Source organism: Nilaparvata lugens, chromosome X, assembly GCF_014356525.2.
Source record: "Nilaparvata lugens isolate BPH chromosome X, ASM1435652v1, whole genome shotgun sequence".
In the NCBI taxonomy this organism is placed as follows: Eukaryota; Metazoa; Arthropoda; class Insecta; order Hemiptera; family Delphacidae; genus Nilaparvata; species Nilaparvata lugens.
In genome coordinates this window covers 12,782,718-12,807,853 of record NC_052518.1, presented here as the reverse complement: position 1 = coordinate 12,807,853, position 25,136 = coordinate 12,782,718, and the positions used below count along the sequence as shown (strand labels likewise).

Here is a 25,136-nt window from a genome sequence, read left to right as displayed (position 1 = left end):
TCAACTCACACTATGTGACTCAGGTCGAGAAGAGACTACTCTAGTCGAGAGCATGTGTTTCCAAATGGTGACAGTCGCGGAGACTTGAATCGACTGGTCTGAGTGTCACCATTTGGAAACACATGCTCTCGACTAGAGTCGAGTCTCTTCTCGACCTGAGTCGCGTAGTGTGAGTAGAGACTTTGATGAACGCGTCTCACTTTTGGAAGAAAATTGTACTAATATTGAGGACAAGCCACGGGAAGCGTTTTTTCAGGCGTTTTCAGACGAGTCGGCAGTTCAGGAAGCTCGGCTCCGATTTGCTAATTACCAGATGATTCCCGAACGCCAACCCAATCAGCCAATCGGAGAGCTTCCTGCCCTGCTGAGAGTGCCATCTCGTCTGAAAACGCCTGAGAAAACGCTTCTTGTAGCTTGGCCCATATTATATCAATCCAAATATTAGTTAAAACTAAAGTTCTGCTTTCCAATGAATTTCGACTTGGCTGGGCAGAAAAAGAATACAATTGGTTCTCATGAACCAATTCATGTTCAATACAGAACCTTCATGTTTCTATGAACATAAAATCATTCATCTATCTTATGAACCGAAATGGGAGACAAGAATTGGAGATGAATAATTCACACATAGGCAGAATGAAATCGGCATCAATTTGTCTAACAGGGCAGAAATTTATTTGGCAACTATAAGCTACCTGTAAAATCGAATAAGGTAAGAGTGAGAATAACGAAAATTATTGGTTTGATTCAATAAAAATATTAAGACTGTATAAGTATGGGCCTATATGTGATAGGTACTAATTATATTTGCATTTTAGAGTAGAATAGAATAGAATATTCATTTTATTCAACAATACCACTGATCTATAGGCTACAGTTGAACAACGTCAAGTTGGTACAATCAATTAGGTACGGTAATGGAATCATGACAATTTTCCGATTAAAATATGCGTTATAAATACTGTAGGCTATTCATATAAACAACAAATGTTAACCATTAGGTTAAACAATTGAATTTACCAATAAATGTGGCCACCCTTATTGTCTATTACAATTTTCACCCGGCTAGGCATTGAATAGACCAGGGTTTTGCACTTTTTGTTTAAATTTGCATACCGGAACCAGATTTTTCAAAGTGCAGAAATCATCCTCTTTTTTGTTGTATATTACATATTCCTGAGTCTTCCTTTGCAAATACTCCACAGGTTTTCAATTAGATTCAAATTTACCCTGCTTGAGTGTCCTGGACAACCCATCAGTAAAGGTACAGTAGTGTCACCATTCAGTGTGATAAACGTCTCCACTTAGAGTGATGACAAGGGTGCAAAATCATTTTGGAAAATTTCAGATTCATCTGGATACAGTTTCTGGAGTATTTTAATCACTTTGGTACACACTATATAGCCTATTTATCTCCATTCATCATTCCATCTACTGGGAGGTTCAAGATTTCAATTTGTCTAGATGAACATAACCTAAAAAGTTATGTTAAATGTTTTAAAGATAAAAGGGAAGATGGTTAAGGAGATTGAATTTCTGCTTTTACATGGCAATATGTTGATATTATTCAAAATTCTTAGATGATTTTAGATATTAAACACAAATAACGAAAAGTTATTTGATAAGCTATATTTTCAACACATTATTTGAAATGTGGACAATATGAATGTCACCTTGTCTTTCTTCTTTAGGGCTACTTTTAACATAAGTAAAACATAAATCTTAGTACCCTTTTAAAATATTTACAAAATGTTTCGGACATTAATGCCATTTTAATACCAACAATCCCGTGTTTCGGATGGACACGGTACTTGTCGGTCCCGGCTGCCTAAAAAGCAGTCGTTAGGTCATGTCAGAGGCTCTGAAATTGATCAGTTGCGACCTGAAAACTCTGACACCAGACCTGAGCCAGCCAGGTCACTCGATATTATAATGCCAAAAATGACATTAATGTCCGAAACATGTTGTGATAAAATAATTTAAAAGAGTACTAAGATTTATGTTTTATTTATATTTGAATATCACCTTATATAACTTACTGGTAGAAGTACTCCAGGTCCAGGTCCAACTAAACAAAATCTCTAGAACTAAAATGATTGTGCTTGATTTCATTAATTTGCATAAGGGTGTAGCCTGCTACTTACCTATTATATATAGGCCTACCTGGTCGAATCAATGCATAGCTGGTGAAAATGGTACTAGCAATTGAACAGTGCAGAGGTGAAGAAACTGATGGTTACTATACGAGATACAGTAATTTGAAAAAACTTTCAATAATAATACCGTAGGTATGCTTGATAAAGGTCGAATCTTATGGAGATTGATAAATTGTTGAGATTAATCTCATATTTCATGGTTAGTTGTCATTGTTGAAAGAATTTATCATTACATTCGAAAAAATATCATATCAATTCAACAACTCTCTTTCAAGTACGAGAGTAACCAAGAAGAGCATTGGGTTGGAACGAAAAAGTTGAGACCTAACTAACCTAACTGTTCATAGTCTACCAGATAATAATATTCTTCTTGAATTTTCAAGGCACTATTGACACAAGCCTGTTTCGTTACTGATCCGTATAGGTCTAGGTTCAATAGGTTTCATGTAGGCTACTATAGTTGAAAATCGAATAGTTAGGTCCAATTCCTAAGCGACAACTTTACGACTCTAGCCGCGCGACGACTGTGGTCTATTACTGCATGAAGTCTCAAGCTACAGTAGTCGCTTAGGAAGAACGCTTGGAACTCACATGAATAATAATTGTTTGGTACAGATTTAAAACCTAAGATACCGACTATAGTGGACTATAAGTTAATTCCTTAGCGACGACTCGAGCACATAACCTGTAAATTCATTAGATTCGACGATTCATTGGATTTTCATGTTTTATGAACGTTATGGTGGCAGATAAACTGGAAGTGTTGTCTACTAGGCCAAATGCCTTGAGGATTCATATCTAATGGATTTATAGGTCATGTGCTCCAGGCGCACGTTTTGAGTTGTCGCTAAAGAATTGCACCTCAATATAGAGAGGAAATCCCCTACACCAACGATGATCAATCACTGCTAATCAGTTGATTGTTGGCCATTGTTTTCAACTAGATGGAGTTTTTCAGTTAGGTTAGGCTAGGTTTTCAATACGAGTTCGTTTTGTTTCTTAAAAGGTAAACTAATTCACCAAATATTATTAGAATAGACATTCAAGCACACAAATACATAAATTAGTACCTTGTTGAATGCATATATATGGATTTCAACCGCCGTAAAATGACAATCAAACGGAAGCAATGCTTAAACATATCGATGACGTCATTTAACGGCGGTCAATTTAATAAACATAAGTAGGTATGTTTAGTTTTTAAATGATGTTGGTAGATGAGTCTGGAACTAGAAGAAATACTTCTATTACACACCAGTATTTTAACACCCATTCAATAAAATAAGTAAATATATAATTGAAGAATGTTACACTGGACACTCGTGGATAAATGCGATTCAAATTTACTAACATATCGGCCGCTGAAATCAAGCCAGAAGTGTAGTCCAATGAGTCATTTAGTTCCTAATATCGCATATATGCGCACTTTTTCAAATAAGTATAGAAAATAATAGTAGTAATGTTGTCTTTGAAACGTTAACACGATGCTATTTATTGGGTGGTGAAGCTGCTACGCTAGTCAACTAAGATATTCATCAGCATTGGGAAAGTGTATTAGGAGATTTATTTCAATAATATATTATATTGAAATCAATCTGTTGGAAAATGTGTGAAGCTAATTCAAAGTAACTCCTTATTCAATAGCATCTACTTGACAATATTATGGTGATACATGGTGTTCGTTGATGATGCTAACCTAAACTGGAAGTCCTGTAATCATGACTCAAAGCAGAAGTTACAATAAGTGTATATTTTCCCTTTCAACAAGTTGTACAGGAGGTTATGAATTATTGTTTAACATCAACAATAAATATTTCAATCAATTCCATATTTTTGGCGTGTCAGAATGAGTTTATTTACAATACAAAAGTAGAAAAATACATCAACATTTTACAATAGGAACATCGATAGAAAACATCCAACATGAGATAGAATGACGTTTCTGCAACCTGGTATTGGAAACCAGTTGCAAAATAGATATACAGAAGCAATTTGGTCAACACATTTCTTAACGATTATATCTTATTTTCAATGTGAATGGTAAATAAATCAAAACATGAGAAGCATTATTATCAATCATTAAGGCTGTGCAACAGGCTAAAAAACTTTTCATTGGTGATAATTTTTTAGCCTGCTGGATAGTCTAACACCGAAAGATTACTTAGGACGATGACAATCTTTTCCAAAGATAGATGATATAGTGAAATAGGTCAATGAAATAGTCATTGAAACCATCCACACAAGTAAATTGAATAATATTCAGGTCACTTATGTGGATGGATTCAAGATAGATAGATAAGATATCTTACTTGATCCATGAACATCTCACTGCATGAGATCACGTCAGAGTTAGTGAATGATAGTGTATCATAGATTATATCACATACCTAATGTATGTGACACCATGCATCTTTTGAAAAGATTGTCATTGTTTTTAGCTTGAAAGATTAATCGTTTTCACATTATGAATGATTACAAAATTGAGACCTCTTATTTCTCTACTCTTGCAAATCTTAGTTGAAAGTTGAGCGACATGAAATACAAGTGAATCGATGTTCAAATAGAATTACGACACAATACCTCGACAACGACACGACCTCGACAACGACACGACCTCGACAAGTGAATAGAATTACGACACAACACCTCGACAAGTGAATAGAATTACGACACAACACCTCGACAACGACAACTTCAAGTACCAAAACTTATCAGCAAGTTATTAAAGGATAATAAACTAACAGGTACAAAAAAATCAGTTCTTATTACGTTATAAAATTATTACTATATCCCTTCTTATGGAAGGTATAGAAGGGACATCCATCCCTTCAATGGAATGGTAACAACTTAATACTTGTAATCAGCCAATGGCTTGTCCAAACTTAACTGTTTTTCTACTATTCTTTCAAACTTAATACTACTGATATAATTAAACTTTGAACATATTAATTAATTAATCAATGGTAACCAGGTTACAATAACCTGTACAATAATAAAGTGTAATTTTGGCATAAAGCACCGAAAACTTGACTGAATAGAAAAATTAATTGGCAGATTTAGTCTGCAAACATGTCCATCGGCTCCTGTTCCTTAGCCGCTTCCTTTCCCTCGACGTTGTCGTTGTCGTCATCGTCATCCATTTCATCTCTCTCCATGACAACTATTCCGTTGCCAGCTTCTTCTTCATCTACCACTTCGTCCTCTTCATCTGAGGACAACATGATAGGGGATCTCTTCCCTCCATTGTCGCTATCGGCGCTTCCTTCAGATGTTATATCGATTAGCAGTGGATAGGCTGCAAGTGGAAAAACCATTTTGTAAAATAATTTCTATTTGAAAATTTTAAATGACAAGATATAATTACAAGGTACCTATACAAGATATCTTGTCAATGATTAATGCATTTCTGATTATAAATTTTGTCATTCCCGGAACAAAAATGCATAAATAAAAATATTTATGAAATAACCGCTTATTACAGACAATGCCAAGTGATGATAGAAAAACAGAAAGCAATTGGCATGTAGCCTACGTCAATGATCGAAACTCATGGAACGAAAGCTATTAAATTCAATTAAAAATTTTCACTAGTATAATTGAAGATACAATTAAACTATGATGAGTTTCTCCATATGATTACAATACTCTCCAAATGGTTTCATCCACCTTCAAGAATGCAAATCTGTTTCACAATATTGTTTTTCAATCATTTTTTTTTATCAATTAACGTTGAAACTTCTGATAAATAGGTAAGTTAATAGATTATTAACTATTCAAAGTATATCTTGGTGCGACAGGATCAACAGAATGTCTGTTTGTGAATTATCTTACGACAGTGAAGTCATTAAATGGCTTTTTATGGAGCAAGTATACAACAGATACCATCTTTAACAAAAGTTGATTTTTGGCACTCATGTTGCACAAAAAAGTTTCCCCACTACAACACTTATCGAGTAATAATATAATCCAAAATCTCATAAAAAATTGTCACTTGAAATTAGATATTTCAATTCGAGGGTATTGTCGAATAGCAATACCACTTGATTCCTTATTGATATTGGACCAGTGTGCATCTGTGCAGAGATTTATTATTCTACTTTGCTCACGCCTTGCGAAAAGTAAATAAAATGTCGGAATCAGCTGTTTTGCAATACGTTAAATAGTTGATAAATAAAGAGTAAGTTTGAAAGAGGGTGTTAGGAAAAAGCTTTGCCATTTGCCGAGAAAAGTCTGGTCATAATGTGCATGTATGCATCATTTTCTCCGTCGTATTCTTAATTTAGGACTTGGGAAAAATTGTACAATGGAAATAGCAATCGGAAAGTAAGAGATAAATATTAAACATGTGAACTTACCCTTCCTCTTGAATTGCTCAAATTCAACAGGTGAAGCGATCTGTGAACAGAAAGGTTCTTATTAGCTAGTTTATCAAGCTACATAAATGAAATTATAAATACATGTACGAATAACATATACAAGGCTTTGACCTGGCATACTGTTTAATCAAGCTAGGGCGCAAACGTTTTGAATCTTTGATTTTTATAACAAGATAACCTTAAAATTTGGCTCAAGATTTTATACACAACAGAAAATTAGTTTATAAAGTATAAAAATGCGTAAAATGTATGAATATTGAACAAGGAAAATAAGTAACACCCTTGTGGACCTCTAGGGTATGTTGTTGGGGTCGTAACTACTATGACCAAAACTTCGTAAGATTAGAATCTTCCGATAAGATTAACAATAATATAAAATTGTTCCAATTCTTTGTCATAGTTCTGGAAACCAACAGATGCACTCATTTAAACATTTTCAAACAATATTTTTTCTTATACAGATGAGTTTATACTCAAGGTTAAGTCTAAACTTCATTCAAAATCAATGCCAATTCAGAGTTCATATCGGTAGTAAGAAGGAATTCTGTTTTTGTAAAGCAACTAATGATAAAATAGGGTTGTACTAAGAAAATATTTAACTACACAGTTCTAGACCTTGAGGTGGTTTAAGATGCGATAAAATTTGGCTCTCGAAAAAAGAGATCAATGTTGAGAATCAAAACTTCCAAAAAAATGATGTCTAGTCATGCAAACTATTAGTTATTGATTAATCATGTTACAATTTACATCCGCCATGTTTTCTGCTGTATTCAACTCGCTTTCATTTATGCATTATTGACAAAAATCTATTCAACTATTCTATCCGATTCTATTCTACTAAAATTTCCCAGGTTTACATTCAAAGTGTCTGTTGTTAGGTTAGCAAAAGGTTATCAACTTTATCAACTCATATGAAACATTGCATATAATCTACTTAACATATAGAAATAATATAATAACATATACCTAAACCCTTGCATGGATTTATTAACCTTTTATCCTTATATATAAGGATAATGAGAATTAATCTTTTCAAAGAGATCCTAGTCGATGCCCACGTTAGTCTTGAAATATTTATTGTATGCGAAATATCTACAATGAATCATCGAGAAAATACTCACAATGGAAGAAATTTCGCTTTTGGTTACAGAAAAAATATCGCTCTGCACGGGGAATTCGTCAACTGCATCTAATAACTTCGAGAGGGGATTTTCCTCACAGTCCTTGCTACAGTCTTTGGTGTATGATCCACCAGCCTTTTTGCTGGCCAGTCTCTCCGAAGCAGTCGATTTCTTATCTATGCGATTGAGCTCTGGAATGAAATTTATACAGAATTATGTGCCAGGCTTTGGCTAAATCGGTTAAATAGAATAGGAAACTATTTTTCAGAAAAACAATTATTATCAATAAATTCAACATAGTGCGAAAACTACCATCAACCACTACGTTTGACGAATATTATCACCCTGAAAGATGCCTGGAATACTGACAGTAGAACCTCTAATCCGAACTCAGGTAGGCTGACTCACCACTCATTCGACATCCGTCGGGTCATAATAAACTTATAAACTGTTTGCTATTTCCTCAGTAACAGAATACTAGAAAATACACAAATAATACAAGGAACTCTATAAAACTGTGTTCAAATTATTAAAATCGACACCGTCGCCGTCACACGTTTCGCATCGGTGTGCGCAAGACTTTATTTCAGCCCTACTGTAGATCTCACAATAAGTTGAGTGGCTCATTAAAAATAGCTACTCAAAAAAGAAAATAAGACACGATGCAATTGAGATTCATAATAAATACAGGATACGAATAGAATAATCATCAATAATAGTTTTCAAAAGTATAATAAGAGCTCAAAGTATTACCTACAAAAATAGTTTGCAAATGAGAGTAAATTTTCAAATTGAACCAAAACCGCCGAATAGGTTATATATAATAAAAAAATATAACACGAATATTTGTAGAATTTATACTATAATATAGCTCTACATGCATCTCGAGTTCAAATATTCGTGACACTTCGTGATGAGTAAATAATATTGCAGATAGGAGAGCTACTCACGTATGCGAGCAATAGCTCCTTGTACTGTCTCATCATCCTCAATCATCAAGTTTTCAATGATGATCAGCCTTTCCTTCAAAACTTCGTCGCTAGGTGTATCTTCATCCTCCACTACTTTCATACGGATCTTTTGGGATCGTTTGCTGGCCTAGAATTAAATAATTTGTGGACTTAATTACAATATATTTCTTCCATTCAACAATTCAGTTCATATTGCAATTGAATCAACTAAAACTCAACAGAAAAAATTATATATAATAAACAGAAATGAATGTTTCAAACAAACTTACATTTGGACAGAAAATTTATTTATATAAGCTGATGGATATTCATCTAATCTGAATCACCTTATCACAGATGCGATTCATAATACCCATGCGAATGACCGAGGGAAACTAGTTTTGAGGACAAATTCTTAAAGGATAATACTTTCGTCACTATGAACCGATTTTCAGCTGAAGCTCTTAATTAATTATGATCACATTTAATTAGATAACAATTTACTGTCAAATTCTTAACTTGTTATCTCAAGTCACAGTGTTTAAATATTGAACCTCCATATTCTTCATTCATTTCATTTATAATTTATTTTGAATTCAACTCATTTCAATAATTTTATTTTCTACCCACTTGGACCAAGGCAATGGCCTTGTTGGCTAGAGTTCATATAAAATTAAGACAACTGTACATAGGCTAGCCACTAACGGTAGAACATATGCACATACACAAGTTCATCAGCGAGAGGCTTCTAACATAAGATAAGCAACCAATACCAATAAATAGACCACTGGAAAATCACAAATTATGATAATCGATAAGTAATTTAACCTCAAATAGAGCAGCAAAGAAAAAAAAATCGGAGATTCAAAACCTAACCTCAAAATATTTTGCTCGAAGCGTATAGCTGTGATGACACAACAATGTATGACGACTGTGTATCATGTATGTGGTCGAGAAACCGTTAGTAGCCAGCCTTAGAAAAAATTTAATTGGCCCGGTCAGGAGCAGATGTGACCCCTGAAAATTGAACATTTTCTCAAATTCGTCAAGTATAATAAGTAACCGGACTGAGCCTGCCCCGCGCCGTCCAAGCGCCTGCAGAAGCTGCCCCCAAACGCTTGGAGAGCGGAGTGAGTGTACACTTACTTCGTCCGAGTGAATATGGAGTGTAAGATCGAGCAACGTTTTAGCATAAAATTTTGTGTCAAACATGAGAAAACGACAATGGAAACTCTTCAAATGATTTAAGTGGCTTAGGCTGGTTACACACACATCGATTTTTGGACGTCCTTATAAAGTCTATCAGATTATTTTTGTCAAGTTCCGTTTAATCTGATGTGTATGTGCAACTAGTTTACGGTGAGGATGCTCTGTTCAGAACTCGAGTGTTTCAGTTGCACAAGAATTTCCGGGAGGCCCATTGCGTCCATGAGAAACAGCGTGTAGATCCTCCGTCAAAGACTCACACGGACACAAATGTGCTAAAGGTGTTGAACATTGATCGTCTCGGGGCATTAGGACTATCGCAGATTCGGTTGGAATTGATAAGATGACCGTTGAGAACGATCCGGGCATGAGGAAGATCTGCGCGAAGCTGCAACCCAAACACCTGACTGATGAGCAGAAGGAGTCATGTTGCAGTCGCTTCGGAAATCCTTGATCGACTGCAAACCGAACCAGAGTTTTTTAACCAAATTATCACAGGAGACGAGACATGGGTTTTTGAATACGATCCTGGAACGAAGCGACAGAGCTCGTAGTGACACACACTGGCGTCACCACGACCGAAAACAGCGCGCATGAGCAAATCAAAGGAGAAGACTATGCTCATTGCTTTCTTGGTGCCGGTTGCACAACAGCCGGTTAAATTTCAACAGTGATTAATTCCACGAGAACCAATCAGAGAAGCAGTCTTTTCAAAAACGCCTTCTCTGATTGGTTCTCGTGAAATTAATCACGGTTAAAATTTTACCGGCTAATGTGCAACCGGGCGTGGACGTAAAAGGCACTGTTGAGTTCAGGCCAACCTGCAAGTAATACACAGAGAGGTGGCTCCGTCTATTATCCGCCCGGGTTTGCAGAGTTCGTCTGGAGATTACAAATTCGTGGATGTTCCACCACGACAATGCTCAGCTACCGAGAAGTTGGTCAAACAGTCGAGGGCAACGTTGCTACAGCCTCCTTACAGCCAAGGCGGATATGGCACCAGCGGACTTCTTTCTGTTCCCCAAGATCGAGAAACACCTCAAGGAGACGCAGATCGGGACTCTGGAAAACGTTCAACGTGCTACGACCAGGCCTCTAGACAGCATCAAGGTTGTAGACTTCCTGGGAGCATTCAGGGATTGGAAAATCCAGCATCAGCGTGTTATCAACTCAAATGGGGACAAATCTGAAGATTTCTAAAGAAACTTTGTGCATATGTTGCCAATAAAAAAAATTCCTCAGGTCAGTCAGGTTACTTATTATACAGACTCTGTATACTTAGAACAGTAAAAGGCTTTACTATTGTCAAGAAATATGTTTAAAACCGCATTCTCTTACCCTTGCATTTACTGTTACTGGCTTAGAGCCCTCGCCTTCCAGCCAAGCATCAGTGGGCTCTCGAGTTTTGGAATTCCAGACGAAATGTCCGTCTTTGTCAAATTTTCCCAGGTCTTTCTCTTCATCCATATTGAAAGCTTCAAGAGGTATCTCTTTCTTGCTTCGTGATTCGATTAAATCGGCATCTTCATCCGATGAAATTGATTTATCGTCATCATCAGTATCTAAAACATCAAATTAACACAACTTTCATTACAACCACATATTAAGCCTACACTTATTTTATAAATACTCTTTCAGTTTTTAGTATGTAGACAACATGCTTCAGCTATGACGCCATTATCAAGTGTCATTATAATATAATTGCATTGGATGAATGTCACGTCAATTTTATACTTTGATCATGATAGTAGAAAGTTGAACACAAAAAAGAAATCCTCATTCATTCACGCTCAAAATTAAGCACAGAGAATTTAATAAATGGAAGATTATTAATCTGCTAATAGAATATTTATCACATGAGGAATTGTATTCAGTTTACTTGGAAATGACATGAGTGGGAAAAAGTAAAAATAAGTACAGTATATAAAGACGTGTATCCTATACAAGGAAACATTTATTCTCAATGAATATCTGGTACCGCAGCGTATTAATTTCATTTTCGTTGACACATGTCTGGACTATGATGCCACTTAGACAAAGCGTACTAGTTAAGAAATATTGGAGTAGCTCTAGAGTACGCATTTTGATAAACATAATAATCTGAATATTTTTGTTGAAATGATGCAACCATTATTTGGCATGAGTGTGTCATCAACTTACCAAAAGCAGTTTTCTCTTTGTCCTCGTCGCTTTTCGTTTCGTCGTCACTTCCGGGTCCATCATCGTCACTTTTTCCACCATCATCGTCACTTTTTCCACCATCATCGTCACTTTTGGCATTATTTTCGTCACCTGAATCATCATCTTTATCCTTATCTCCTTCATCTTTATCTCCATCGTCATCCTCATCTTCGGCTTCCTCCTCCTCTTCTTTCTCCTCCTCCTCCTCTTCTTTCTCCTCCTCCTCCTCCTCTTCTTTCTCCTCCTCCTCTTCCTTTTCCTCCTCCTCTTCCTCCTTCTCCTGCTCAGACGGAGATTTATCTGAAAAATAAAAATATATCAACTTAATTGAGCAATGCAAAGGGTTCAGCAGTCATTAAAAATAAGATAAAAGTGAAAAAAAAAACACAAAAAGAGGAAGTAAACAACTTTCAAAACAAGGAAAAGTTTCTGCCATAATCAATCCATATTATTCTGTATAATCAGTGATTTAAGAACACTTTTCATGTATTAATTCATTAGAATAGATTCATACATTTCAAACTTTCATATCCTCATCTCTTCCTCACACATGATTAATGATGGGAATCAATTTTATTAGCCATTACAAGATTGTATCATTGCTCTTATAGGGTACAGTGCTGTCAGATTTCATAGAAGCCAGAAAACCTGTGAGCTGATTGTGGAAACAAAAAAGGAGACCGTGGGTCATTTTGATGGAATCAGCATAAAAACGGCAACTGTGTGCTCCCATTTTCTAAAGAAATTACATTGGTCATAAATCCCCATGCTGCAAACTAAGATTTGCACATACTATTATAACACTTGTGCTTAAGCGTCATCGTTCTAGAAATCAAAATCATCGATCCATTGAAAATCGTAAGTGATATGTAATTTACGACCCGAGGTCTATGATCAACTCTCATCTTAATACAAACTATAATCGATCCGGACATTATCAGCGATAATAGGTTGTAGTCAAATACGTTATCCGGCACTCTGAATAATTATCATGGTTGATCACTGTTTCTTGAATGAATTGGATCAAGATTGTGGTGATAAAAATATAGATCAAACAAATAACACTAATATTCTAAAGCCACATAAATCCAATTAATGAGTCATAAAACCTGATTGAGCATGATACTGCTTCCTTAATAGCCTAAGAACAAGTTTACAAGTGAAAAATTTTGCATTAAATCATTCTTCTAAATTTACCTTCCTCCGAACTGGCATGAGTCATAGTTCATTGGTACAATTACATACAAAGTTACTCACTGCTGAGTGAACAACGAACTAATCATACATGTTCTTTTAGCATCTTCAAGAATCAGACTTGGAGTTCCGTTTGTGATTATTTAAAATTGGGAAAAAAGTAATTTATAAACAATACAGTACACTGAAACAAAGTTATCCTCTTTGACTTGGTCCACTCATCAAAATATAGAATAACTATTCACAAAGAAAAATGAGTTATACTTGTACAAGATCAAATAGATAAATATAAATCGTCATTCCAGCTAGCCCAACAGTTACAATTATACTGAAATGAATTTGGGCCTTATTTAGTTGCTCAAGTGATTATGTACAATGTAAAAAACTTGATGGAAATAATGTTAGTTGTCTTGACTAAAACCAACTTCACAATAATTCTATAAAAACGAGCTCTTTATCCATGAGAACGCAGAGTTTCAAACTATAAAAAACTTTCAGCCAGTTCACCAATTGATATCTAAATAATAAATTGTTTCAATGATGTGTTAGCGTATCAGATAATTTCAGTTTAAAATAACGTCACATCCTCAAAGAGGTCTCTCTGTGTTCATGTTTTGGCCACCTCATCATAAAATATCCAAAACGAACATAGATAATGCTTCTTGTATGCTATGATTCCATTGCTGCAATCAAGAAAAATTTCTATCCATCTCCCGAAAACACTTGTTTTGTAACTTATCGTCGTTTTTGCAGTCATAGAAAATTAGATCAGAAGAATATTAGCAGCCTAGTATCATACTGGAGAAAATAAACTACTTACCCCCGTTGGTAGTGGAATCTATCTCCGGATCCACATCATCTTTATCAGAAGACTTAATTTTCAGAGGACCTGAAATATTACAACATTCCATCAATGCTAAACAAAACCTCTCAAAATAATAATTGTGGCAAAGATGTTCTCCCTCGCCGTATATTATCGGAAGTGCTAGAATTATTGAAGAGTAAATAGCCAAATAAATAAAGCACATTCCCCATATAATTTGAAGAAGGAAGTTGGTGATGCAACGGCAAGTAAACAATTCAGAATTATCAAGAGTATTCCATTTGCTATTTCAATCATTCATTGCATAGCATACTGTAAAAAAGTCTATATACAAAACACTGGAAAATAAGTGATAGAATAGTGCTATGGAGTTATGAACTTTTCAGAGTATTTTGAACATTGCTTTGCAACTAGGAGTAAGTCGAAGGAAAACACCTTTTCTATCCACCAACTCATCTAGCCTACTTCTACAGATTCAAGATGCATAAAAAATTGAACTTCTAGCATTAACTTCAAGATTACATGCTACTCCAAATCCAATAAACTTGTACAAAGAAATTGAATATCAAGTTTATTCTGAGCCAAGAGAAAATTAAATTAGAAGATAGGTAATTCTAGTTTTCTTTTTAAATAATTATTGATCCCTTCAACAGTATTAATGTCGCAAAATGAATCGACTTACTGCCATTTGTGGCTGTGGTGGAATTGACCACGTCCTCTTTCTCTACTGATGAAGGCTGTGCCTTCAACGTGGGGGGGGCATCATCCTCTGAAATACAAAAAAAATCATCAGTCCTGAAAAATATTCCAAAATCGAATAAGTGACGTGCTGATAGGCCTAATATCTACACTTGGTTAAGAATTATTGTAATTTTGTCACTTTAAATAAAGAATGCAAGAACAAATACGAACACAAAACTAACCAACCTACCAATGCATAATTACAATAATTCAAAGATCCATAAAAAATTGCTCAACATAACTTACAAGTAAAATTATTAATTGTGGAGTGAATGGAATATTTAATAATAAATGAAATAATGTAGCCTAGGTTCAAGGAAGGATTCAGATAGCTGCAGAGGAGCAAGGAGGTCATGAACAACCTTAGTATTTTATGGCAGTCTTTCATTTCATTATTGCATAGGCCTATATGCTTAAGTTGAAAATCAAACGCACACAATAAGCTGAAATTGCTTAGGCTAATTTCACAATACAGTAGTGAAAATCTCATTACACTTTCTTGTAAAAACTAACCTTGCTTCTTTATTATATGAGGGGCTTAGATGCAAAAGTCACTCTCCACTTTTCTAAATTTTTGGGAAACCGCAAAAAACTGTTTCATAATGATAAAAATTTTATCTTAGGCTATATTTTAAGATCAGGTTATAAACTGTATTCTCAGTAGAATAAATTATACAAATGCATAACTTAATCTAATAGCACTCCCTTACGTTCCAGGAACGCCACTGAAACCGCACAATGTGAGTCTGAAAACATTAGCCTATAACTTACATGCTCTGGGGATGGACGACAAAGATTCTATTTAGTAAACAGCAAAGAAATTTGAATAATGGAGTAGAGTAATTATTAATAAGGGGCCATAAAATAAGTAAATTAAACATCAAGTGACCATGTAGGCCTAAAAACATTATTAATACACATGATCAAGGAATAGGAAATAAAGAATCTAGAGAAAATCGGAGATATTAAGAATAATAGAATCTAGATAAAAAAGAATCCAGTAAAAATCTGAGAAGTTGAGAATAATGTAACTATTGACGAGGGATCATGAAATAAGAAAATTTTGACTTCAAAAGACCATGTGGCACTGAACACATTATAATTTACATGCTCAAGGGTTGGGAAATGAAGATTGTAGTAAAAAGCTGAGTAATTGGAATAATAGTGTAGTCTAAATATTGATAAGGTGCCATAAAATAAGTATTACATTACCTTTAGGAGATTCATAGCGGCTTTTCTTAGCCGGGGGCTGTTCGTTAGAGTCAGCCATTATATCAAAAGAGATTCGGGTTGTATTATCAAATTATTAGCTACCTAATATAAAAATACTTTTGTATTTATATACTATTACTTATCCCTGAGCACAATCTTCGATAATAATAAAGATGCCAAACACGACGCAATTTACAACAGGAAAAAAAGGACGCTTTGATAAGCCAAACGAGATGACGCTATGAACAAAACGAAGTTGTTTGCAGCTTGAGCTTGTACCTTGAAGAAGCCGGAAACGATTCAAACGAACAAGGTGCATTTTGGAAGGGGGTATAAATTATAACAAATTTTGAAGCACAGAATTCCTATTTGAATAGTGATTCTAAAGTAAAATAATATAAAAAATGATAAGTCATGAGAATCTTTAATTTAGAACTCTGTAACAACAAAACTCACGCATGTTTATTTTTCCAGTTATGTGAAATTCATCCTAAATCAGCCTATTGATTCAACATGATATCATAAAAATCATTTTTGAATTTGATAAAATATCTAATACATTCTTAAGCTCAATATTTCGTGAGAATAATGAATTGATTATAATAAATTGTGTTGTGAAAAATATGGGGCAGTATGATCTTGTTGGCATTGAAAATGGATCAATACTTTCCAGCGCACAGTCATGCGCACATGCTACTCACCAACACACAAACACACACACACACACACACACACACACACACACACACACACACACAAAACCCAAGCCACTGTGCCCAAGCTGTCTGCGACTGCGTGCGATTTTGTACCCGGTACGGTACGAGGTACAAAAATAGATTGCTTTCGGCGGGAGTATTGAACTTCATAACCATGGTTGTTTATGTAGAATATACTGAAACTATTTTCATACTATGCATTATGGATTGATTTTCAAAATGATAATCATTCATAATTTCAATGAATTTGAAATAACTTAGAATGGTTCTGTATTAATTTCATTGGCTTACTAATTCATAGTAATGTATGAAAGTCGAAGGTTTACTAATATATTTATGCCTACATAATAATCATATGCTCTTTTGCAAAAGTGAAATCAACAAGTTTGAAATTGATGCTATATAGGTTTATTCAATTAAAAATACGAGCTTTATGGAATAAACGAATTGGAGAATAGGTACGGTAGGACTTACGACAAACCACTTAATAGGCCTATCTGTTGTTGCAATTTTATAGTTGAAACATAACTTAATATATAGCCTACCGCAATTTGATTATTGCAGTAATAAAGTGGACAAAGAGAGCTCTTAAACTTGTTTATTCCTTGGAGTCATAATTTTGTCCACATTCATCCAATTATCTTTCATCCAGGCATTTCAGCCAATTCATCTATAGAGATTCTTTTTGCCTGAAATGCAACAATAAAAATTTGGCAAAATCTATCAGTCAATTTCCAGAATTATTATTTCAATAATGTTATCTATATTTTGTTAAATGGTTTTCATAAGGAAGGAAATAGATGTGAAATATGTGTTTATTATATAAGGAATATTAAGATATAACTCTCACTAATTTAGAAGGAGAGTTACACCAAATGTTAATTCTCCATCAATCTATGACCAGCTTATATGCTGGATAGATTATTTGTCATGAACCATAAGCTAGGACGGTCACCCAGGCAATCAAAATAAAATGTAATTTGATAATTCCCCAATAGAATATAATTTCAGATTGGCTATTATATAATTTTTTTCTCTAATAATGTATAAGAGAAATATATAAGCCAGGAAGACAATTTTTGCTAACTGGGAAAGAAGATGCTGAACAGCTGGGATAGTGGAGCTTTTCAGTCTCCCCACCATCCAGCAATTATTATAGTAGATTTTTCCACTTTGGATCACTGTCTCACTTGTGCCGCTCCTCCGGACACCCAACGACTCTACTGGCCAGAACCTGGACCTTCCTCTGGACCTCACCTACCAGCCAAAGCTGTCGAGATCATCATAAAGTGAATTGGTATCGCACTCAATTATTCCATTAGTTTTCATCAGTATATTACTTTTTTAATCATGTTGTTTTTCTTTTTTTTTATGAATTGGGAAATCAAATGAAATATAGAGAATATTAACAAATAGGAAAATCCTCAAATCTATACTATATTAATAAAGGAAAGAACTGGCTTATACACGTACGGGATAGGAAAATTTATTATTATGTTTGACACATCATCACGTCTGAACTACACTGGACTGATTGAACTTGGAATTTTGCATATAAATGATTCTTAATTAACCGAGGATGGTTTGAAAATAGGCATATTTTCAATTCTTCAAGGTTTCATTATGGCAAGCTTTCAGTTTGTCATGCTTCTAGTATTAAATAAAAATTCAAAGTTTTAGAATAAAAATGTATCAAATTAAAATAAACAAAAACTCTTTTCTTGTTATTTAAAGTAGTTAAGATTAGTTCTATATTAATCTGGTTTCCTTTAGTTTATGAATTATGAAAATACCAACTTATAAGTTTCAAATTGAATTGTTTAAATTTTGAACCAATAAATTGTGTATTTCATGCAATTATTTTTCTTTTTTTAAAATAATCTGTTATACCAACTTCAGCTATATTTATCTCATTTGTAACTTTTCTTCTCATCTGGGAAGTGGTAGAACCCCCAAAAATGTTCAAATACAAATTGGTTACAAATGGTGGATTCTAATAAATTGTAATTGAATAAAAATGTGTGGAGGCATACTTCCTGATTCGCACATATTTCAAGCGATATATCTTCTCAAATACAATATTCACTGTTCTCATTTACATCAGACATTTTCTCAAAAACAAGACTCTTCTCAATCACAAAATTCATTTTTTCAAAAAAAATGTCAATACTGCTTTTTGTCAATTTTTATATGTTATATTCATAAATCTATGAAATGATAAATATTTAAAATGAATAATCAAAACACTTGTATAAACTTTCCAAATGAAATTTTATCCAATTTCCTGTTCCTGTAATAAAAGACAATAGGCCTACATATTCTGTATGAAAAAATCAAATCACTGTATTATTAGAATACCCTATTCCACCCTCTAGGTTTCCTAATAATTGCGAAGTATTGCTACGACGCGGACTAGCTACAGTCGGGTATGGGTCGGGGTCGGTGACCGTACTGACAGGTGGAGTTACCGGACCTACACTTCTCCCTCTATCCTGATTCTTTACCCTCTGCTTCTTTCGCGAGATTTTTACTTTCAGGGGGAAGAGTGTTTGGCCGTGGCGTTACTGGCCGATTCAGCCCTCGGCCTTTGGAATACAGGGTGGGTGTTAAGGGATATTAAGATAACCCTACACAAGGAGACGGATCTGACTATCAGATCCCTACCAATAATTCTATTTATAAAGGTAGTACGCAATCTGAACCAACTGCGAATTGACGGCGAGCAAGCTGTACCTGCAAGCCCGGGATGTGGTTTTTCTATGGGGTTTAAGGTGAGAGCTATGGGGTAAAGGTATGACGGAACTATGGAGTTATTAGTAGTATTCAAGGTATAGTTAAATAGGGCACGGTATAGGGTGTAAGCTATAGAGAATAGGGTGCAGGGTATGAGGTATACGGTATAGGGTATAGGGAACAGAGAATCAATAATAAGATTATTATTCTCTACAGCAAATAAATATCTGCTCAATAATCCGCAATCTGAGAATTGCGCTCTAGCTCTCAGCAGGCTGGACCTGCTAGCTAAATACAGTATATCAATTTCAATTATGTGGTAATTAAAATTTAGAGGATAAAGTTTGAGGTGTGGGATTTCTGAGTCGCGAGCCTGCAGCTGCGAAAGGATTTTCAGCAATTCTGAAACTGCTAAACAGGATTCCCGCGCTAATCTGATGACTGCGCGCCGGTTATTAAGGGCCAATCTGTGACTGCCCTTAAGGGTATGGGAATCACTCTCAATCGTCCGAAACGCATTTAAATTAATAGTCAGTATGTCGACTATTATGAGAGGATAGGGAAGGGTTTACAAGGATTCTCCTAAGCTTCTCGCTGGTCTGAGAACCGCGACTGGGTCGATCTCTAAACTGTGTCTTAGATCCTGCTCTACATAAGGTTTCCTACACCTCTCGCTGGTCTGAGGTCCGCGCCGGGGACGATCTCTAGTCTGGAACTGAGATCTCGTGTTAAACAGGGTAGGGAAAATTAAGAGAAAGAAAGAGAGAGAATGCCGCAGTCTAGGAACTTCGGCAAGGAAGTCCTCAAGCTGTACCTGAGAGCTAGAAGGATTTTAGAATAGGGAAAGTGAAGAGAAAGTAAGAGAAAGGATGCCGCAGTCTAGAAACTTCGGCGAGGAAGTCCTCAAGCTGTACCTGAGAGCTAGAAGAATTTTAGAATAGGGAAAGTGAAGAGAAAGTAAGAGAAAGGATGCCGCAGTCTAGGAACTTCGGCAAGGAAGTCCTCAAGCTGTACCTGAGAGCTAGAAGGATTTTAGAATAGTGAAAGTGAAGAGAAAGTAAGAGAAAGGATGCCGCAGTCTAGAAACTTTGGCAAGGAAGTCCTCAAGCTGTACCTGAGAGCTAGAAGGATTTTATAATAGTGAAAGTGAAGAGAAAGTAAGAGAAAGGATGCCGCAGTCTAGAAACTTCGGCGAGGAAGTCCTCAAGCTGTACCTGAGAGCTAGAAGGATTTTAGAATAGGCAAAGTGAAGAGAAAGTAAGAGAAAGGATGCCGCAGTCTAGAAACTTTGGCGAGGAAGTCCTCAAGCTGTACCTGAGAGCTAGAAGGATTCGCTGAAAATTAGGAGGCCGGGGGAAAAGAGATTGCCGACCAATGGGAGTCTGAAAAGACGATCACGCCGATGGTCATGTGACAGGGTTTGACTCAGCTGCTCCTGATGTTAAGGGTGCAGTTAATGATGACAATGATACTAATTACTACACTAAATTAGGCCGGTAAACAATCTTTCTATTCCAGAAATTTCATGAAGAACGATACCAACCCGACTCGGTAGCCGCTTATCGTTTTGATGATACGGCTGCTGCTGCTGCAATACTAAATACGAGAACGCTCAGAGTGGTAAACAAGATCTGGAAATTTCTGGTTATGATGAATCTGTTGCTGATGATTTATAGCGGTTGACGGCGATGGTGATGATGCACATACACAACTGCAAGTCCAACAAAATATATCTGGAAGTCGACCCTATTCTTATTCTAAAATAGAATAAATTCGCTAATTTTACACTAGACGACGGCTCTCCATCCGTCACAAAAATTCACTTTGTGACAGTATAATTCTTCTAAAATTTACCTGTAATGCAGGTGAATCCACAGTAATTTTTTTAACGTTGTAAAATTTTATAAAACATACAATATTGTAATTTTAACTAATAATACAGTTCCTGTAAATTCTATGGAACAGGCCCCAGGTCTTCTAGCTAGCAATATTATTAATCAAGCCAATCAAAATGGGTCAATGCATTGAATTCGCTTAGTCAGTTTACTCGCTTAGATATATTTCTTACATTGATCTCATTGATATCATTCTACTTGCTTCAATGAAAGTTTTTATGCAATGATGAGTATGCGAAAAATGAGAGAATTGTGTCAATATCTTGCCATTCAGCATAGCATTGATTTGTTTACTTTCTCAACAGGCATTCATTTGAGATTTGAACGTACAATTTATTGGATTTAGTGATTAGTTGAATTTCAGAGAAAGAAACTTCGCGTTTGCTCAATGTTTGGTTACGGTAAATGTTGAAAATTTGAAGGTACAATTTGGCTTTAGTGATTAGTTGACGTTTAAAGAAATGATTTTTGTTTTCACCGAAAGTTCGGATAGAATGTTGGTATTTTCAATCCTTTTATTAGTGTTTTCAGCAAAGGTGAGAAAAATATAAATTCATACAACCTAAGAGTACAGAGAGATAAGACATAAGAGAGATAAGACAACCTAATAGTATAAATTACTGTATAACAATAGGTAATAACAGACTGTGAAATAAGACGTCTAATATTATATAAATTAACTCGGTATAATATGAAATTGTTCAGTGATTATCACCACAAAATCTTTTTGAAATTTGGCTAATATTCTGGGATCTGGAAAACACATTTTTCAAATATATTAAATCACACTCATTTACCATGTCAAAGTACTATATGACGTACTTAATCATCTTTTTGCTTTACTTTGTATTAGGGATTATTATTTTTATTATCAAGGAGAAATGAAATTTGATTTAATTTATATTTAAATATGAATCATGCAGGATATTTATTATATTCTGAATGAATTCAAACTTATAAATTTGAGTAATAGTCAAATACAAAATGTTGAAGAATTCTTTATTTCCTACTTTCTGCTTCTCATTACTCTACTGATATTCGAATAAAATATTATCAATCCTAATAAATCTAGGCGGTTTTAGGATTTTTTTAGAAAAGCCGTAAATAATAATATTGTCTATAATTTGTTTGAAAAAATGGCTCAATACTGTTTCTAATGTAAGAGTTAAGTGAGAATGGGATAACTGTCGATTCTGCCGTGTATCGCAGTTGAACACTGATGAGGGTTTTTGCAAAGAGAGGGATAGGCTGTTTTCACACTTTGATTGAGAATTAGCCAATCTGAGGACATTATGGATGTCGTGACGATAAATGTCGGAAAGTGTGAAAACGGCCATTCTCTGGAGATGATATAGGAATTTTTTATGAGAAAACAATTTCAATAGGATTTTTGGCCACCATAAACCCCTGATGTATACAGTCTTGACTTTTCTTGTGAGAATCCATGAATGAATTGTTCACGAGCAATCTTCATACCGAGAAATAGGTACATTAACAATGCAATAGACGAAATGGAGTTCTAAGCTAAGAGGAGAGATCAGGGGTATGGTGAGTCATGTTCACAAATATATAGAATAGAATATCTTTATTAGCCTCAATAGTACATCACAATTTGACATATAGGCCAGTCAATACAATACAGATTGGACAATGTTTTCAACGTGTGTAGTAATACAGTAAAATTAGAGGGGTTTTCAATAAATATATGTTATTTTTCATACTTGAATAAGAATTGGGGCGTTTTTAAAGTTGAGCATTCTGTCTCATAATAATAATTAAAATGTTCATTTCTGCAATTATTTTGATCAAGATAACTTTCATTTTTAGAATCACCGTCCATGCATAAATATATATAATATATAATAGTTAAACCCATCCATTGATTATAAAAAAAAACTAATGTTGAAATCATTATTGCTTTCACAGGTCACAAATGGATTTCATGTTGAAAAGTACGTCCACCATTCAATGGAATACGACCCAAAAGATCAAGAAGGAGAAGGGAGTTCGGAAATAGTGGAATTGAAATATCCCAGCAGAGGACGTTCTTTGGGACTTTTTGACTTGCTGACTGAGATCCTTGAAACAGTGCAGCTTGCAGCCAAAGCTGATTTACGTCGCGCCAGAAAAAGACAGAAAATTAAATTAGCATATGAGCATCGTTGATTGTGCAATAGAAAAATGTAATATGATAGAATAGAGTTTAAACTTTTTATCCGCTTTGATCGTACGAAACTGTAAATTTATTAGTTTATCTATACATTTATAAAAACAATATCATTCCTAACTCATTATGAATGATTGGGAAAGGAACAACAGGCTCAAAGCCCGAAACTGTACCTTTCCCAAATTCGGATAGAATTAGTCCAAAAATAGATTATGCTCATCACTTCATAAGTTTTGAGTCCAAAATATTTATAAACTAGGAATTTAGAAAATTTTAACGGTGAATCTATGAGAACTAGATAGATGTAAATTCTTACATAGGCTAACATCAATTTTTCTATTAGTAATTTATAAAGATAAAGAATAAGTAAACTGTAATTAATGGTAGAAATTACTTTTTGATTCCTGTTTTAATTTTCAACAGATTAGCAACCTGCTAGCCAAATTGTGCAACTATTGACAAATTTAATACGATAACTAACAAGAGGATCAACTAATTTTAAACAATTCATGAATTGAAATACTTTTGTGAATATAAAAAAGATTTGGCAATCTATTTTCAACCTTTAATGCATACTCATGAATATTTTTCTATGATTTTTACGCAGAATAACAATTTAGTTCAAACTGAAAGTACAATGGCAATGTTCAATTGTATCTTGTCTCATTTTTCAAAGAAAAAACCTAATAAATGAAGAATGCTAAATATTCCCTGATCAACCTAATACAAATGAATTACAGTATATGAAATAGTATTCAAAACATTTATTGCTTCAAATGATAAAATGAAACTTAACTGATAAAAAATCAAGCAAAAAATAATTTTGGATCATAGTTTCCAAATTTTTACTTCATCTCCAGTTCTAACGGCCTTGGACGTCATCGCGTTGTTGCCTGATTTGTTCATCGGTTCTCCTGCATCACTTTCGTTGGATGTTATCATTCCACGGCAGTTAAATTGATTACGTTGAAACAAGAGTTGATATTTTTGTAGTCGGAGAATGAGCGATTGGAGGTTGTATCACCATGGTTGAAATTATTATCAGACTAGGATCAGTCGCATGAGAAACAAATTCAGTTTAACCACCATAAAATTACGTCATCATATTAACGGTAGATTTATTAATTGGTTTGGTTGGATAACATAATTTCACGGTGGTTAAATTTTTATTGAGTTTTTTGCAATGTTCTTTGCTAATATATAAACTGCATAAGATATCATATCTTAGCGCTGCAATCACATTTCCGGTAGGTATAACTTTATAACGAACTTTTCAACTGCGTTGTTTACAATATGATTTGTAAAGGAAAATTTTGTACAAGGAAAACAATGAATAGAACATTTTTAAATGAAACTTATTACAGTTTATTAATCAAAAATTAAAATTAAAAATAATACTAGTACAATTGAATATTGAGTTTGGGCAACATGAAATAAGAACACATCAACAGTATCAACTCGAACAAACTATTAAATGATTGTGAAGAAAGCAGCTATTATATTTATAAGATATTAAACTTCATCAAAATAGCAATATGAAGAAAGCAATGCATGTTAATTTTGTGATAGAAATAAATTAGGTAACTATGAAAGTACTAACAAAATGCATAGCAACAAGTACACTAAGTATTCAAAATATAAATAAAGTTTAAATTTAGCAATGTA

The 25,136-nt window shown here is 34.5% G+C and overlaps 2 protein-coding genes across 3 annotated transcripts; one reads left to right on the top strand and one right to left on the bottom strand.

Annotated features, from left to right (window-relative positions):
• Nucleotides 1-3,894: 3,894 nt before the first annotated feature.
• Nucleotides 3,895-16,246, bottom strand: LOC111057457 (cilia- and flagella-associated protein 251). 2 transcript variants are annotated; one of them, XR_005573156.1, is made up of 10 exons: nucleotides 15,961-16,246; nucleotides 14,690-14,776; nucleotides 14,005-14,073; nucleotides 11,970-12,290; nucleotides 11,148-11,371; nucleotides 8,604-8,751; nucleotides 7,654-7,844; nucleotides 6,512-6,551; nucleotides 4,803-5,451; nucleotides 3,895-4,753 (listed from the first exon to the last, which is right to left on the bottom strand). XR_005573156.1 is itself a non-coding variant. In XM_022344887.2 (9 exons), exons 1-9 carry the CDS (start codon nucleotides 16,016-16,018, stop codon nucleotides 5,213-5,215), a joined length of 1,377 nt encoding a protein of 458 aa, XP_022200579.2. In that variant the 5' UTR covers nucleotides 16,019-16,246; the 3' UTR covers nucleotides 3,895-5,212. The 2 variants fall into 2 exon arrangements, 1 of the variants encoding a protein (XP_022200579.2); XM_022344887.2 differs by having other exon boundaries at nucleotides 3,895-5,451.
• Nucleotides 16,247-21,614: 5,368 nt separating this feature from the next.
• Nucleotides 21,615-25,136, top strand: LOC120354775. The gene is made up of 2 exons (XM_039442438.1): nucleotides 21,615-21,840; nucleotides 23,231-25,136. Exons 1-2 carry the CDS (start codon nucleotides 21,766-21,768, stop codon nucleotides 23,468-23,470), a joined length of 315 nt encoding a protein of 104 aa, XP_039298372.1. The 5' UTR covers nucleotides 21,615-21,765; the 3' UTR covers nucleotides 23,471-25,136.